Source organism: Polyodon spathula, chromosome 12 (assembly GCF_017654505.1).
Source record: "Polyodon spathula isolate WHYD16114869_AA chromosome 12, ASM1765450v1, whole genome shotgun sequence".
In the NCBI taxonomy this organism is placed as follows: domain Eukaryota; kingdom Metazoa; phylum Chordata; class Actinopteri; order Acipenseriformes; family Polyodontidae; genus Polyodon; species Polyodon spathula.
Genome location: NC_054545.1, coordinates 27214639 through 27232313, shown reverse-complemented (window position 1 = coordinate 27232313; position 17675 = coordinate 27214639). Strand labels below are relative to the sequence as shown.

The 17675-nt window shown below is 38.6% G+C and overlaps 1 protein-coding gene across 1 annotated transcript in view; it reads right to left on the bottom strand.

Moving 5' to 3' along the window:
• LOC121324229 (bifunctional heparan sulfate N-deacetylase/N-sulfotransferase 1-like) overlaps positions 1-17675 on the bottom strand; it is a 66449-nt gene that overhangs the window by 14966 nt on the left and 33808 nt on the right. Inside the window, exons 2-6 of the mRNA XM_041265887.1 lie at positions 4895-5745; positions 2592-3074; positions 1918-2005; positions 1245-1399; positions 832-1017 (exon numbers count right to left, since the gene is read on the bottom strand). Coding sequence (XP_041121821.1) covers positions 832-1017; positions 1245-1399; positions 1918-2005; positions 2592-3074; positions 4895-5404 — 1422 coding nt within the window. The 5' untranslated portion in view covers positions 5405-5745. The remainder of the gene's footprint in view (positions 1-831; positions 1018-1244; positions 1400-1917; positions 2006-2591; positions 3075-4894; positions 5746-17675) is intronic.

The window sequence follows — 17675 nt, the reverse complement described above, 5'->3', positions numbered from 1 at the left end:
TTTCAATAGAATAAGCGTGGCGAAAGGACAACTTAAGTAGACATTTTTTTTTATCTAAACTTTTTATTTTTTAAGATAAAACCCGTGTCTTCAGGTCTGCCTTTAACTCAGTAATCAGGGTCTCCCTCCGTCTGACCACTACTGAAACGCACGCACGCACGCACGCATGGTTCATGAAATAAATCCAATATTTTCATGTGGGCCATGGCATATTCTCATGAAAATAACATTATCTGTTACATTATTGCAATCAGTTGATCATATTGGTTAGGGACTTTTGGTTGTCAGACCATATACAACAGATTATGTGAGGGATTCCCACCTGCTAAAACTAGGCAATAATGAGGCTCCTTATAAAAACTAGGTCAACTACGGCTGTGTATCCTTGGTAATATTAGTCAACTGAAATAAAACAGGATCAGGGCTAAATGGGTGTTACTTCAGCAACTAGGTTCGGGTGCCAAATTCTATGATTACAGATTTTTTTTTTCTCAAAACAGTTTGCTTGGTTAGTACACCTGTGGAGATCAAATTCATGAAAAAACTATATATACATTTAAAACAAAATTATATAAAAAAAAAAACACCACCACAAATTACGATACGAAGGTTGGCTAACTCCATGTGGATACCATATTTCCCCACACAGTAATTTGGGGTGGGCAGGTGGTGCTGTACATAGGCTAATCCAACATTGGGACTAGAGTTACCAGTCCACATTGCTCCTGCAGGGAAGCTGATGAAAGCTGCCAGCTGTATAAAAGCAGCTGAGACTCGGCATGCCTAATGTGAAAAAAGAGGATAGAAAGAGAGAAAGTGGTGCACCCTTACACTGATCCCGGAGTGTATGAACCCCCTGCGATAGCGGGCAGGCTTCAGGTGAGGGTACTCCTCTGTGCTGGTCACCTTGATGCCCCACACAGCCTTCCAGGCTTCGTACAGCTGAACATGCACAGGGTACACTCCAGAGTGGTGGGGGGCAACTGCATAGCCCATGTTGGTAGGAATGCCATGTTCCTAAAAAACACAATGTAGTGTCACAACAGAAACTCTACTTTTCTTAAAAGGAGAATATCATTATGTCTTATAAACCACATGGGACTGCATAGGTCCGAAAGCAACACCTGTATACCCCCTGCCAAGCAAACTGCATGTACGATAAAATACAACTGATTCAGAAGACAAAGGGAGTCGTTTAACAGTTTAGCACAAGGTTACTACTCTATACTATAACCCTTTCTTACAGTTGCAAATTTTCTGTTGAGCTCCATCTGTTCTGCCAGTACAGTTTGGTTGTGGAATAGATGTGGCTGCATATGGCTCCACATGTGGGGGAACCACCAAAACTCCTCCACGTATGACAGCAATAGGTCATCCCCCTGATCCTCCTCATCTGTACCTTTAAATACATCAGAGAACAAAAACTGGTCATCCCATCTTCTCCCATTCCACTGGGCACAATCCAATCACTTATAATCCCTCCATCAATTCTGCTTCATTCATTAAATCAATAAGGGTGTAACAATGCATTATGTATTGAAAATCATGATATGTCTTATAGCATATGGGACACAGACATATCAGGAAGGAGTGATTAGTAAATACTACATATTGTTTAAATATAGTTCATTGGAGGTTTTGCAGAAAATCAAATACATGATTTCCATAATGTGTTTACCTTCTACATAGAAACATTTGAGATATACAAAATGACAGGCAAGAACAACTGGAATAATCCTCAACTCTATGTACTTCTAATGATCCCTGTATCTTATTATACACCTTATCGTGTCTTGACCTACAAATTATGATACACACAGTGTAGTGGATTTAGATTATTAAATACAGTTTGCATAGACTTCATTACACATTATCTCTTAGGCCATTTGTTTTATTTTAAATTGAATTTAAAATTACCTGTGTGAAAGAATTTCCCTGAGAATCCCAGATTGAAAGTGAAATTTGGAACATGGGCTCGAAGATCATTCTGCGTCTCCAGCAGAGCCTAGAGACATGCACACCAGGTGTTAATCACACCAGACACTGCTGCAGCAGATTCACTGCTCAAGATGTCAGTGCTACTTCAGCAAGACATGACATTTCAACATTTTTACTCTTGTTTAACCACACTAAAGGGCCTGAATTGTGTTTAAAACATCTGTACAATCTGCAGTATTTTGTTTTCATTGTTAAGTCAGCTGCACATTTAAATTATTTTTTTAAACTCAGGACCCTTTCAACACCAAGCAAAAGCTTTGTAAAAAGTCAACCCCACGATTATATCATAAAATATTTTCACGTCAGTTTTCACAAAACCTGATTAATACTAATCTTGCAGTACTTTACTCAGCTTGGATTTATTTTGTCTAATCCTCTTTAGAGGTATGCAGTGTTGAAAGAGTTGAATGTGGCAAACGAAGCCAACAGCAGTCTACAACCTACAATAAACTGTTTTTATTCAATATATTTATTAAATATCTCTTCAGGTTTTGAGAACAGGGCCCACAGTTACTAAAAATCAGTCTTTCAATAACATGAACTTAGTTTTATGAAAAGCACACAATTTAGCATTGAACTGAAAAGCCCATGACCTTGACGTCTTCGACCTTCATGCGCGTGCCCTCCTTGCCTACGAAGATGTCATCGACATCGACAAGGATGTAGCGGTCGAGGGACAGAGACAGCCTCTTCCCCGTCAGGAAGGACATGGCGTCCACAAAGATGAGCTTGTGCAGCCAGAAGTTGAGGTTGTTCCCAAAGAGGACGCGCTGGATGCCGTCGTGGAGGCCCAGGTCCTGCACCACGGAAGTGTGCAGCGCTGCGCTCACACCCAGCTGGGGGATGCTCTCCGCAGACTTGGTTTTGGCCAGCAATACTGGCTCGTAGGTGGAGTGGTTGGACTGAAAGACGGTCCAGTCGTCACCTGGAAGGATCCCCCGCTCCACCTCGTTGGCCTTGGTGATGTAGAGCAGAGGGGACTTAGGGTTCACTCTGCAGTCCTTCAGCCCCAGGTTCGAGTGTAGAAACAGTGGGAAACCTTTCAGCTGGGCACTCAGCAAACTGTTCTCGTTTGCCTTAAATAAAAAAATAATAAAAATCATGCAACAGTCTAGAATCAAACTTTTACATGCATTTGTTCTTTGAACAGTTTCTCTCTCTCTCAAGGACTGATGAAAACAGAAAGTGCACAAGGAGGACCAGATTAATTTGCATATTCAACTATATAAAACAGTATTGAAAACACACAGTACTTTTTTATTATTATTTATTTTTTATAGCAGATCTTCTGTCCAGCAGCCAGATTTCTACCAGATAGGCAAATCACAAAGCTTAACCTAAAACTATGTACAAACAAATATATATTTTAACTGGGGAATGAAGGAAACACACACACTCTTCAATCCCACCCTGCAGCTGTGTGCATAGCAGGGATGGGTCAGTGTAGTCGAATAAAGACATACTAGTAGAAGCAAACTGTGTGGAAGTTTTTTTTTTTTTTTTTTTTTTTTTAACTCCGTGGACTGCAGTACAATGTAAAACATTGACTTTGTGAATGGAACGTGCAACCAAGTATCTTCCTTGTTTTGAATTCATTTATAGGTCATTGAATAAGCAAAGTAACTTGAACACAATAATCTTGTCTTGAACACTGCTTGTACACTTCGTGAAAATGGCCGGCTCCTTTGAAGCATAAGGTTAAACTTCAGCGCCGAACACTTTTTATGCTGTCTGCTATAATACACATATGCATTTGCCTTTTATTCTTTATTTCGGGTATTCGAACACATGAAAATGTTGGCCCCCATGTATTTGAATAGGAAACTATTCAAAATTCCCATCCCTAATGGATAGCCATTTGGGAGTGGAATCAAATGGTTAGCATATATACAGTAAAGACAAGAAGAACTATGCAAACAGGACACTTTCACTGAATATGAACTTTGTGGAATGAAATGTAATTGCATTTCTAGCAAACTATTCTTTACTGAGCAACCTTCAACAAACTGAATACGGTATTTTAACTTTTCCCAAATTGCTGTATTCTGATGTCGATTTTCCATAATCCTTTTTTTTTCATCTTTTTAAAAAAAATACACAAGGAGATTATATCATTTGAAGTATCAATTTTCTGTTTTTAAATGTGTGTAGACAAAAAGGGAGCCAACCTACCCATTATTCTTGCAGCACACAATGTTAATCATTTCAACAAATGCCTTCCACATAATCCCAATGAGTATCTACTTGACTTTAGCCTTGTAGTTTCAACTCCATTATAAACGATCCACTTCAAAATGAAAAGTGAAAGGGGGCTTTAGGTGGCCAGAAAGGGAGGGGGGGGGGGTGTGGCTTACAAGCAGCACAGAAAGTGTGGGAAAGAAGTGAAATGGTTGCATTTAAAACGTTAAAAACACAGTGGTTCTCAGGCATTCGAAAACAAAGAATAACAAGCATGGCACTCAACAGCCTGACTAGTTATTATGTGAATTACTGATTTAATTGCAATTTCAGTACAGATCCTACTGCAGAAATCAGGTATAGAGATGATATATCAGTGGAGTTATCTGTTATTCTACAAATGAGGAGGGCTTAAGTAAATATCCAACAAGCCCCTAAGAGTATGAGTGAAATAACTATAGCACTCCATGAACGGTCATGGAATATTCACTTTATGTAATACGGACAATAACTATGGTAATATTGTAAATAACTGAATTCGGAGATCAAGCTCTGCAGCTGCTATGCAACACTGTGTAATCTGCATTTCAACCCTGACATTCCATTGTTGGATTTCAAAGAACTCAAGATTCACTCAACAAAATCGAATACAGACATGTTACTCAATGCTACCTGTTGATCCCTGAACACTAGTGTAGTACAAGATGCTATACCATACCTTAAAGAAGCCAATGATTCCAACACCATACTCCACACAGTACTTGTCCAGTAGTTCTCGGTTCCAGGCGTCCAGGTTCACGTACTTGAGAATGTTTTCGTATATGATGAGGGCAAATCTGCCTCTGTCTGTGTCTGTGAGGGTAGGCATGTCACCCTTTCCAGGTGCAATCTCTGTCTGGTATTTAAACCTGCTGGACTCGAGGATAGCCACAATCTCCTGACCCAGCTGGGAGTACAGACTCTCCACAAACACCAACACCACAGGATCTGCCCGAGAGGAGTCCACTTGCTTGAGGGTCTTTAGGGGGAGCAAGCGTGATGGGGTCACCTTGGGGTCATCGCAGTCTGGGGCCGGCACGTCTCCAGCTGGCTCCAACTCCCGCTTCACACCGTACAGGAAGTAGGCGGAGATGAAGACGCTAACCATACAGAAGGCGAAGAGCAGCAGCAGACTCGTCTGCAGCGTCGGCTGTCGAAAAGCCCGCCGCACTCTCCCACACAAATGCATTTTTTCTTTTCCTTTGAGGAAGTCTTGTCTTTTAAAAAATAAACTCAATAAAAACAACTGTTAAAAATTTGAAAATTCAGCACACCGGGCCTTTTCATGTCACCATTGCAGACAGGTTGTGGGTTTTGCATCGGAGCACCCAATCATCCACTTGAGCGGTTTTTGTTTTGTATTTCCCCCCCTAAGTTCTGGATTTCCTTGCAGATTTTGTAGAAGAGTTTGTAGGGTGGTTATCTGCTTGTAGCTGCTGAAGCAAGGAGCAGACTTGAGAAGGAGACACAAACTTGGTGCTATCACTGCAGGTCATTGCCTAGGCATTTTCCTACAAACTTCTCAGTGATCTAAAACAAAAGAAATAAATATTGATGAGATTTTTTGGCAGATTGTTCCATTCTAAATTTACTTTTTTTTTTTCACTCTCCTTGCTCTACCTAGAACTTTGGTTTTGAAAGAAAGTCAAGGGTTATTAATACGATGTACAGTACCGCATTTGCAGAAAGTATTAAAAGGGCACATAAGGACCTTTTTATTTTATGTTCCCATGTGTTGCTACAACTGTTTACGTAAGGTGTCTGTATTTAATTTTTTTTTTTTTTTTTTTTTTTTACATTTTGACCACTTTATTTTTTACTTTTAAATGACATTCCCTGCCTCAAGATGGCTTCCCATGTACCTCTCAGAACAGTGTGGGGAATGGAAAGAATTTTCAGCACAAGCATCGGTGATGCTTCGTTCGGAGGAACACTCCTCTACTTTATTCATTTTTCTAAGTTAGGTTGCATAACACATCATAATGTGATGTACTAGATTTTCACATGAAAAAGCCTGGGATCAAATACAGATATGACCGCCAGTCCATATCACAAATGCACCACATAAAACAATTACACTGTCACAATGTCTTCTTTGCGGATTGGCCAAGACTGGATAGCAGGCCGGGGTGAACTTCAGCTTAGGACTAAGGTGTTCACAGTGCCCCACTAAATGCACTCTACAGATATTTTTGTATACGATTAAATACCTGCAACAGTCTCAGGGCTTGAATTTTAGAGCGGGATCGCGGGAATTGCGCATTTTCCATCTTGCTCCTGCATATCTACAATTTTCAGTGCAAGAAAATCCTGCAGAGATATTTTAAGACACCAATCGGCTGTATTTTTCACCCAATTTAAAATGCCTGAAAAGATACAACAAGCAGAGCAGTTCTGGTTAAAATAAATAAATAAAAAAAGTAGCGCTGGATACTTTAAGTGCCGTGAGACTGGATTTTTGGCCGCTATATTTAAGCACTATAAAAACTCAGTACACAGCACTATAAGCAAACAGTTTTGGAAAAAACAACAACAAAAAAAAACGGTATTATGTCTATCTAGGTGTTGTTTTGCAAGCAGTGACTTTTGCTTTACTAACTTTTAAATCTCAGCCCCATTCATTATGGGGTGAAAGCAAAGGGCCATCACACATTACTCAGGCGCTGTAAAACTCACTTACCTGGCTTGTTTAAAAGTACAGACCTGGGGCTTTCCAAAGACGTATTCAGTGTGTGTATGCAGTGATCTTAGCCACAACTATGACTACCTGTTTAGTGGTGCACTGTTTTGTTTTTTTTTTTTTTTTTAAGCCACCTAGGATTACTAAATAAATAAATAAATAAATATGAAATTTTGGAAAACAGTGTTTTTTTTTTATTTATTTTTTGCAACATTTGTGGCCTTTCATTTGATATGTTACATGCATTCAGTATAAACTACACAGTAGTTAAACATACTGTAGCAGGGGACCCCTGAACGTGAAAATGTGTTTGTTTGTTTGTGTGTTTTTATAATTGTTTAATTATTTGTTTGCTAGCGGGCGCTAGGTTTGGGACTTGCTGTCTGCTGTGTTTGGTTGAGGGGAAAGGCAGTAAGCGATTGGTTCTGCTAATCCCTGACCAGTAGGTGGGCGTGTCCCAGCTGAGTGTCCACTTCCTTGAAAACATCCATCCAAGACTGGTTGAGGCTGCTGCAAGGCCAGGAGACTCAGGGCTACTGAGGTTTGGAATCCCACTGGAGAGAACTGCTGACTATTGCATGGGTTAACCAGGGACAGGGTTCCAGCATTCACACAATAAGAAACTGCAACTGCTGGCAGTCATGTGTATACCGGGGCAGGGTAGGAACAGAGCTTAGATTCAGGCAACAACTGCCTACATAATGGAGAATTGGATTCCAGAGGGACCTCCTGTTTGGGGGAGTAGTGCTAGCCGTTTTTATGGCACTTTTTATTTGTAGTTTTTGTACTGTGTTTTATTTTTCTTTTGTACAGCTTGCTGTATGCATCCTCTGTGCGTTACCATCGCTGGTAATGTCACATGGTCTGTTTGTTTTCGTTGTTATATGTTAATAGATCCTGTGCGCCTGTGGGGCGTGTCAAACGCATCAATTCTGTGTCTCTCCACTCACTCATAGGCATACCCACGCAAGTGGCAGATACCCTGTCACACAAACATAAAGCAAAACAGTGAAAAACAGGCGGAAATAGGGCTGTGTGTAAAGCAATGGAGAGTGCTCTGTCTCACAAGTGATGATCAGCTGTTATGTCTCCTGAAAGCAGCTTATTTTAAAGCAACACCAGTGTGAATGATGATGCAGTAAAACATAGTTTTTATATGCAAAAGTGGCTTTTTTTTTGCCATTCAGAAAAAGTGATCAAGTGAAACAAAGCCAGAGGAAACTCTACAGGAGCTGTCAGGACCTTGGCCACAACTAACATCCCTGCCTTCTTGGCCCTTTTGTAATAAGCGCCCACCAAAAATATGAAAGACGTTGTCACACTGTAATCATTACTTTAATAGCCCTTTGGTTTTCATAACAATACTCTTTATGAAGTACAGCTGCCTACGGTGCAATACTGAACATCTTCAAGTTATGTTAGACAAGGATAGAAAATAAAACTCTCTACCTGAGAGAAATCCCACCTTAAATTAAGTTTGTACTGTATGCAGCTCATGCCCTGACTCAAACAATTTAAATGATGCTTTGCTTCAACAGGCAGAACGTCATCAGACTGGTATGGCCGCAGGCACTTGTACATCATAAAACATGTGTGTGCAGTATGTACATCTGTTTATTGGAACAGTACAGGCGATATTTTGTTGTGTTTCATGAGACATTCCACTTAATGCAATATGGAGAGTAACTTACTGTAGATATTACACATAACACTAAAACTATGAATTCTATATCCCAAACAGATTACAATATGTTGGAAGAAACAATTGTTACTGCTCTGCTTAATAAAGACAGTCTTCTGCAGCCCAAATACAAATCTGACAGTTCTGAAAGCAACTACTGTACATTTAATAATGGTGTTTTGTAGAGTCCAGCCATGCTGAACAAACAGAGTTTACAGTAAAGGCAAGCCAAATAACTACATACAGGGTTGCATCCTGGGAAGATTAATTGTTCAGTAGCATTTTTTGTGAAGGGGGATACATTCTTTTCTTCTATAAATAAACTTGGAAACAGTAAAATTTGTATCAAGCTGCAATTTCCTCTCCTGCCAACACGCCAACAGTTATAAATGATGTCCCTCCATATCCAAGGCAACACCATAGCAACAACACATTCTCCATGGCAACGCCACAGTAGCAATTCTTTCCATGACAACACTACTTGCTCAGATGCAAGACCACACTTGAGTTTTAGATGGGATGGATTAAATAAAAAATAAAACAATGAAATAAAGAAACTTTTTTTTTTACTTTTGGAACTGATTTTAATATTGAAAGGGAATACAAAATTGGAATAAACACATTTCAGGATGCTGATCTTAATCAAGTTAATAGAAAATCATTAACCATATCAAATCACCTTTCTGTTTGTGTTCACACTGAAAAACAGAACAAACACACATACATACAGCAGGTACACCTAGGTACTGTAAACTTAAAACATGTGCAGTCCATAAAATACTACCGAACTCCGAGCTCAGTTAAAGAAGAGATTGAAAAACAGAATTGCACTCCAAACTCTTATAATCTTGGAAGGTCATGGAACCGTAATCCTAAATCCATAATCCTGTTTATCTGGACCAGTGCAAATGCACAAATAGACAAAGACAAGCTTTTAAAACAGGCTGTTCATTAAAGTCATGACCCTGGTCTGACTACACTAGCACTACACTACACTTTTGCTGTTTTAAAGGCACAGCTTGGAATTCAATAGATATATAATTTAATGCTTGTTATCTTCAGGATTACTGGCCAGAGTGCTACAGAAACGAACTCATTTTACAGTGGCTCTCAAAAGTATTCACCCCTCTTGGACTTTTCCACATTTTATTATGTTACAACATGGAATCAAAATGGATTTAATTAGGGTTTTTTGCCACTGATCAACACAAAAAAGTCCATAATGTCAAAGTGAAAAATAAAATCTACAAATTGTTCTAAATGAATTACAAATATAAAACAGAAAATAATTGATTGCATAAGTATTCAACCCCTTTGCTATGACACACCTAAATAAGCTCTGGTGCAACCAATCGTCTTTAGAAGTCACATAATTGGTTGAACGGAGTCCACCTGTGTGCAATTAAGGTGTTTCACATGATTTCACGTTAAATACACCTGTCTCTGGGAGGTCTCACAGTTGGTTAGTACATTTCCTAACAAAAACTACATCATGAAGATGAAGGAACATTCAAAGCAAATCTGGAATAAGGTTCTGCAAAAGCACCAATCAGGGGTAGGATAGAAGAACATTTCCAAGGCACTGCATATTCCCCGGAGCACAGTAAAGTCCATTATTAAGAAACGGAGAGAATATGGCACAACTGTGAATCTGTCTAGAACAGGCCGTCCTCAAAAACCGAGTATCCGGGCGAGAAGGGCACTAGTCAGACAGGCCACCAAGAGGCCTATTGCAACTCTAAAGGAGTTACAGTCTTCCATGGCCGAGCTGGGAGACACTGTGCATACGGCAACAATAGCCCGGCTGCTTCACAAAACCAAAGCCACACTGGGGTGGCTTAAAAACAAAAAGATCAATGTCCTGGAGTGGCCCAGTCAAAGACTGGACCTCAATCCAATTGAGAATATGTGAAAAGAGTTGAAAATTGCTGTTCACCAAAGGTCCCCATCCAACTTGACGGAGCTTGAGCAATTTTGCAAAGAAGAATGGGCAAAAATTGCAGTGTCCAGATGTGCAAAGCTGGTAGAGACTTATCCAAATAGACTCATGGCTGTAATTGCTGCCAAAGGTGCCAATCCAAATATTGACTCAAGGGGGCGAATACTCATGCAATCAATTATGTTCTGTTTTGTATTTGTAATTAATTTAGAACAATTTGTAGATTTTTCACTTTGACAGTATGGACTATTTTTGTGTTGATCAGTGGCGAAAACTCTTAATTAAATCCATTTTGATTCCATGTTGTAACACAATAAAATGTGGAAAAGTTCAAGGGGGGCGAATACTTTTGAGAGCCACTGTACATAAGTTCAGAGCACCATTGAATTTCTGTGTTTTAATTCAGGGATATTTCCAGCTGTCTTCTATCCAGAATTAGCAGTTTCAAATAACAACGGTTCAGATTTATTCCCCAACATATTTCAGATACACAAGAAAAGCAGTCTTCATACAGGAAGCAAGGTTTACACTGTTTAAAATTGCTGGTAAACAGCGATGCAGCTGACACACAGGCATGCTCCTGCCTGCTATATGGCTAGCCAGGCAGGGATTTAGGCCTAACACTATGCAGTTTGGGAATGGTTACAAACCTATGAGAGGCAAGCATTCACAACAACCATTGTCTAATATCAAATCCACCTTCTTTAAAAGCACTAACCTGCCCCACATGGAGAACTTGCAAAGGCCTCCCTGCCCCATGCTATGTGTGAGTGGATTATCAGTGTTTCAGCTGAGGAGGCAACTGTCCGTCTACTGCAGGGGAGGGGTCGGGAACAGTGGGTAAGTGTCTGGTGTGTTTGAGATAAGAGACTGGCAGTGCCTCCTGGGGGCTTTTACCCCCAGGCTCTTCAGCTAAACACATGATAATGGGCTAGGGCAGTACCAAGGGCCAAGGCTAACAATAGTACTATTTAAAACACTCTGACTCTATTGGCCTGCTGTGACAGATTGTTTAGATGGCAAAACACAAAACACGTAGGCCTATAACATGGTAAATATTAACACAAGGTTTACAGTAGCAGCCGTTACGCAACTGAGATGCCACGTTTTGTTTACAGTTTGGTAACTGCAATGTCACAGGGACAGAAGACTGAAAAATAATGCTAATTAATAACAGTGAAAGCTGTGAAATACAGCAGTAAAGTGTGTACTATTACAGTAGTGTAGTAAATGTAATAACGTACGACGTGACACTACAGAAACGTTCACTAAAATTATTAATTTGTTAATATTGCTGATATGTATTTGTTATTTATTATTATACAAACTTCACAGCAAATAAGACTCATACTACTGAATTAAAAATAAAACAATATACAGCGACCTCTTACTGCTTCAGTGTTTTGTTTAAAAAAAAAAAAAAAACTCCACTTCATATTTTATAGGATGCAAATTAAGAAGCACTACCACAGATGCCGAAGAGACTGGCACTCCAAATAGGATGCAAATGAAGCACTACCACAGCCAACTGCTCCTCAACGGACTGTGAATTGCTAATCAGCTATAAAGGTTTCCTCCGATTGCTTAGCAAAGATTTGAAGTAATTTGCTCTATGGGTTACAGTCAATCTGGATTATAAAACAGCAGGGTGCCCATAGCAGCAGGTTCCAGTCTTTTCTCCTCCTCTTTTTACCGAAAGTACAAAGCTATAATATATTCCAGAAGGCAGTATTTGTTTTTTGTTTGGCTGCAATGTATGTATTCAGCCTCAATGTTTATATTCCAATTCTATATGTGATTACTGCTGGGAAGCTCTTTTTTAAGCATTTTAAAAAGTGAAGGAACATTCAAAGCAAATCTGGAACAAGGTTCTGCAAAAGCACCAATCAGGGGTAGGCTATAAGAACATTTCCAAGGCACTGAATATCCCCCGGAGCACAGTTAAGTCCATTATTATGAAATGGAGAGAATATGGCACAACTGTGAATCTGTCTAGAACAGGCCGTCATCAAAAACCGAGTATCCGGGCGAGAAAGGCACTAGTCAGAGGTGCCACCAAGAGGCCTATGGCAACTCTAAAGGAGTTACAGTCTTCCATGACTGAGCTGGGAGACTCTGTGCATATGGCAACAATAGCCCGGGTGCTTCACAAAACTGGCCTTTATGGGTGAGTGGCAAAAACAAAGCCATTGTTGAAAAAAACTCACATCACCTGAAGGCAAGTGGGAGACTCTAAGACCAAGTGGATGAAGATTCCATGGTCCGATGAGAACAAAATAGAGCTTTTTGGCCTCAATGCTAAGCGCTATGTTTGGCACAAGCCTAACACCACACATCATCCTGAGAACACCATCCCTACCGTGAAGCATGGTGGTGGCAGCATCATGCCATGGGGATGCTTCTCTGCGTCAGGGCCTGGAAAGCTTGTGAAGATAGAGGGCAAAATGGATGCAGCAAAGTACAGCAGAGAAATCCTGGAGGAAAACCTGCTGAAGTCTGCAAGAGACCTGGGACTTGGGAGAAGATTCATCTTCCAGCAGGACAATGACCCCAAACATACAGCCAAAGCCACACTGGGGTGGCTTAAAAACAAAAAGATCAATGTCCTGGAGTGGCCCAGTCAAAGACTGGACCTCAATCCAATTGAGAATATGTGGAAAGAGTTGAAAATTGCTGTTCACCAAAGGTCCCCATCCAACTTGACGGAGCTTGAGCAATTTTGCAAAGAAGAATGGGCAAAAATTGCAGTGTCCAGATGTGCAAAGCTGGTAGAGACTTATCCAAATAGATTCATGGCTGTAATCATGGCTCTTTTTTAAGCATTTTAAAAAGTGGCACAGCTGCAAACTCTTGGCATTCATTTTCTAATTATCTTTATTAATGAAAGACAGAAAACAGCTCAACACTCCAGTCTCGTTCTTAGCAGATGACTCCTATACTCTAAAGCTGCACTTTTACAATTGGGGCATGGGTTATTTTTTAAATTCTTTGCACATTATTTGTTGAACTTGTTTTTTTTTTTTTAATTCAATTTGTTTACTTACAGGCAGTTATTGTACAAAATGGAATTTCCCCATTGTATAGGCACAAGCTCATCCATAAAACGTCCTCAAAGGCCCTCATTAAAATGGTTAGGTTCACACAGCTTAAAGGGAATGGTATTCTGGAAATGTAGCACACCCTGAACATGCTGTTGACTTCTATCAAGTAAAATCATAAGACGTGTTGGGTCAGAGCCAGGGCAAATACATACATACATACATACACAGTATATTATACTATTATTTATTTATTGGCAGACACCCTTACCCAGGGTGACTTACAGTTGTATACAAAACATACATATCAGGAATTACAGTACAATTAAGAGCAAGATACAAAATACAATGACTTCAGCCCTAATAAGAGCAAATACAAAACACAGTATGATTTTATATCGGGGCATTAAAAGAGCAGACAACAGTGTTGGCAGTTACATTGGGCTGGGTTGGGTTGGATGGATGGATGGATAGAGGAGAGAGACAGAGAAGATAAAGAGAGAATTCAGTTAATACAATCTAGGGTTTATGTGACATCATAAATCATGAGCCAGTTAGGTCGAGTAGTTTAAAAACTGTCAGAAACCAGAGATGGAATTATTTTCCTTTAACTCATTGAAGCCCATCTATTATTTTTTTATAATATGGATATTATCTGTGATTTAAAAAAAAAAGACAATAAATGGGTGTTAAGGTTCAAATTGCTAGTGAATTTAATCAATAATAACATATATTAAGTCAATATTAAAGAATCTTAAATATAATTTTCTTTTTGATAATTCAGGAACGGCGAATTAAACTGGGTAGATAATGACCTGCAAAAATAACGTATTTTCAAGAAAAAGGTGTTTCAATGGGGTATGCTTTTTATTTCATTTTTTTAGTCGTTGTCAGAGTCGAAGATTATTTGTCTGGTTCGCTTGGTTGGTGCTGCCTTTGGTGGAGGATGATTGCAAATCTTCAGACAGATTTGTTAGAAGTGCCTAAAAACCACAAATTGTGGGTGTTGTTAAGTCAAATATGGGTCAAAGATCAAGTATCGTATTCTAGACGAATATGCCATTTTGACGTCACTACTGCAGTATTATGCCTTTTTTCGAACTGCTCAGGATGCAAATCTAGCCTTCATCCATATATATATATTATATATATATATATATATATATATATATATATATATATATATATATATACATATATACATACATACATACAATATATATATATATATATATATATATATATATATATATATATATATATATATATATATATGAGATGAGAGAGCGAGAGAGATATCTGTGATTGACACATTATCCCTATCAAAATTTCGCCAACTGCTCCTTGAGCATAAAGAATTCAAGCATTCCCATTTTTTTTATACAGATACAGCACTGCAGCATTTACTTTTATTATATCTCATTAGATTAGGCATACTATGATTCAGACCAAACTGATTTATTTGTGCGAGTGTGGGCTTTTTATTGCACCATTGCCAGTTTTACACAGTAATAATGTTTCTATTTTGAGAGTTTAAAAAAAAAAAAAGAAGAAGAGAGACTGTGGGAGCTGTAAAACATGGAGGGATTGAGGAAGTCCATTCCAGTTTTAAAAGGTCAGGTTCTTTACCTACTTAGAGCCCACTGTTAGTAACGTCACAGTTTTATTTTTGGACTACAGGGACTCTAGTGTTCAAAGTATTTCTAAGCTATGACACTTGGTTAAAACTGAGGTTAGCAGTTTTACACGTGGGGCTTCTTATATTCAACACTTTAACCTTTTAGAGTGAAAGTGTACAGTAGATTACAGGCTGCAATTTATTACTTTTTTTCTACCACAGTATAACACAATGTTTTCCATTATTTTTAGTCGCCACAACTTTTTTTTTATACAATCTTCACCAATGTGGATGTGTCATATCAAATGACATGGTTTCTTTTAAAAGGGTTCCTTTTGAAATCTACGAACACCACTGCTTTAATACCCAAGCCTGGCAACTACTGCAGAGTAGATGATGATAATCTATCTATTTTCTGGCTTTTCCACACGTCATATAACTTTAATGAAAAGTCCTTATTCTAGACCTGAATGGTCGTTTTGCTATTACCCTAGCTGGTTTAATCTTGTGTTAAAAAACAAAGAGGAGACCAATTTTCAAGAGCCCCTTTATGTATCCTAGGCTTTAGGTTTTATTATTTTACTGACTACTATTATCATTTTAAACTACTAAACTACTGAGTACCTTTCTCAAAACAGGAGCTAGTGTTATAAAAACGAATTTGTGCTTTGTGAAAAACACAGTATTTTACTTGACCCTGTTGAACCCTAACTTCAACTGATTGTTCTTTCAAATAAAACTAAAACAACCACCTTCATTCTGGACCAATACTAAAATCAAATCCTTTTAGAACACAATAAAACCTCCTTACAACTACTGTATGATTGAATACGGTGGTGCTACAGAAAGCATGCTGAAAATGTGTGCTCTCAAGCCACACAAAGGCCCATATTCCATTACGGAGATGGGAAGTGATAAATGAGATTGATAGGGGTTTATTATCACCATGCCCACCACTTAAGACATATTTTTTATATATTATTACTGTTACGATCGCTGGTTATAAGGAAGCATCGTCACCCACCCCACCACAAATGGAAAAGACAACAGTTCATCTGTTGATTATCAGCAATATAAATGCATTTGTCTGTCTTTGCGACGTAATGATTTCTATCATATTGTGTACTAATACCTGTAAAGGGAAGTAACAAATGGTCAGATGAAATGAACACTGAAAAAAAATAGGAACAGCTGATTTAAAATAAAAAAAAACACATTTAAAACACTTGTAGGACCAAAAAGTCTAATCCATTGAAAAGCAAATTGGAGGCCATGCATTTGTAGCTATTGTCTTAATGATTAAAAACAAAGCAAAACAACTATTTTCTTTAAAATTATAAAAAGATTTGCACAATCATAAAGATAGAGTTTTCTGTTCAATTACCTCCCACATTTACAGCAGACCTGTGGTCAATTACGATTCTAATTGGGCAATGTGGAATTAATTGCAATGTCAATGTATGCTAATTATCATTGAATTTTTGGCACACCTGTGTAATTGTAATTACCATATAATTGACCGATTACAGTTCAATTATGCATTTGTCATTCGATCATTATTCTTATATTTCCAACCACTCTTGGCAACCCCATGTGTTTGAAAACAATAAAAGCTATATAATATAAAGCCATACATATTTACAATGTAATATTTGGCGAATCACACACAAAAAACTAATTTTGTTCCAGAAATGTTTGCGACCCCCCCCCCCCCTTTTACAGTAGTATATTTCTGTATTTGTACCTAAAACTATTGCTTAGTTATTTAGAATAAAGAGAGTAAGCATGTTTGTGTGTATGTGGTTGTTACTTCATTTTCCATTCAGAAGATTTCCATTCCTCTCATGCTTGATTTCTCTTGGTTCAGCATTCCTCCTTACTTTCACAATGAGCTAGATTCCTGCCACACTGGTTTATTCACCATGACTTACTGATCCACCCTTCAGTTAGAATACAAATACCACTCCTCTACAATGGGTTCACTGGATGTTCTCATGGAACAAAATAAAGCTGTTTTTTTTTTTTGGTTTTAAGCCATTAATATGATTTTTTATTTTTCTTGCCATTATATTAAAGTCTACGCTACAAGATAAGCTAGGTCAACCATATTTAAACCATAGTTTCTGTTTATTAATCCAACCACAAAATGACCTGAAATTTCACCCCCCCCCCCCCCCCCCCCCCCATCCCCCTCTCAATTAAACAATTTTTGGATTCATTCAGAAGTGGATATCTCTTAAATGCCATTCAGTTTAGACAGAGGCTTAACTACCTTTTCATTTTCTTTGAGTGTTCTTTGATTTCTTTAGAGGAAGCCTTACTATCTCTAGTAGCTGCTTGGGCTGATAAGCATGATCTACAATTGCTCCTGTTTCACAAAGTTAAGTGGAAAGCCATGCGTCCTGAAGAGTCTCATTACAGAGTACAGAAGCCTCTATACCTTCACACTCCGGCCAACCACTTATTTAGAAACCTTAGTTCTTATCTCTGTTTTTCAAAACTTC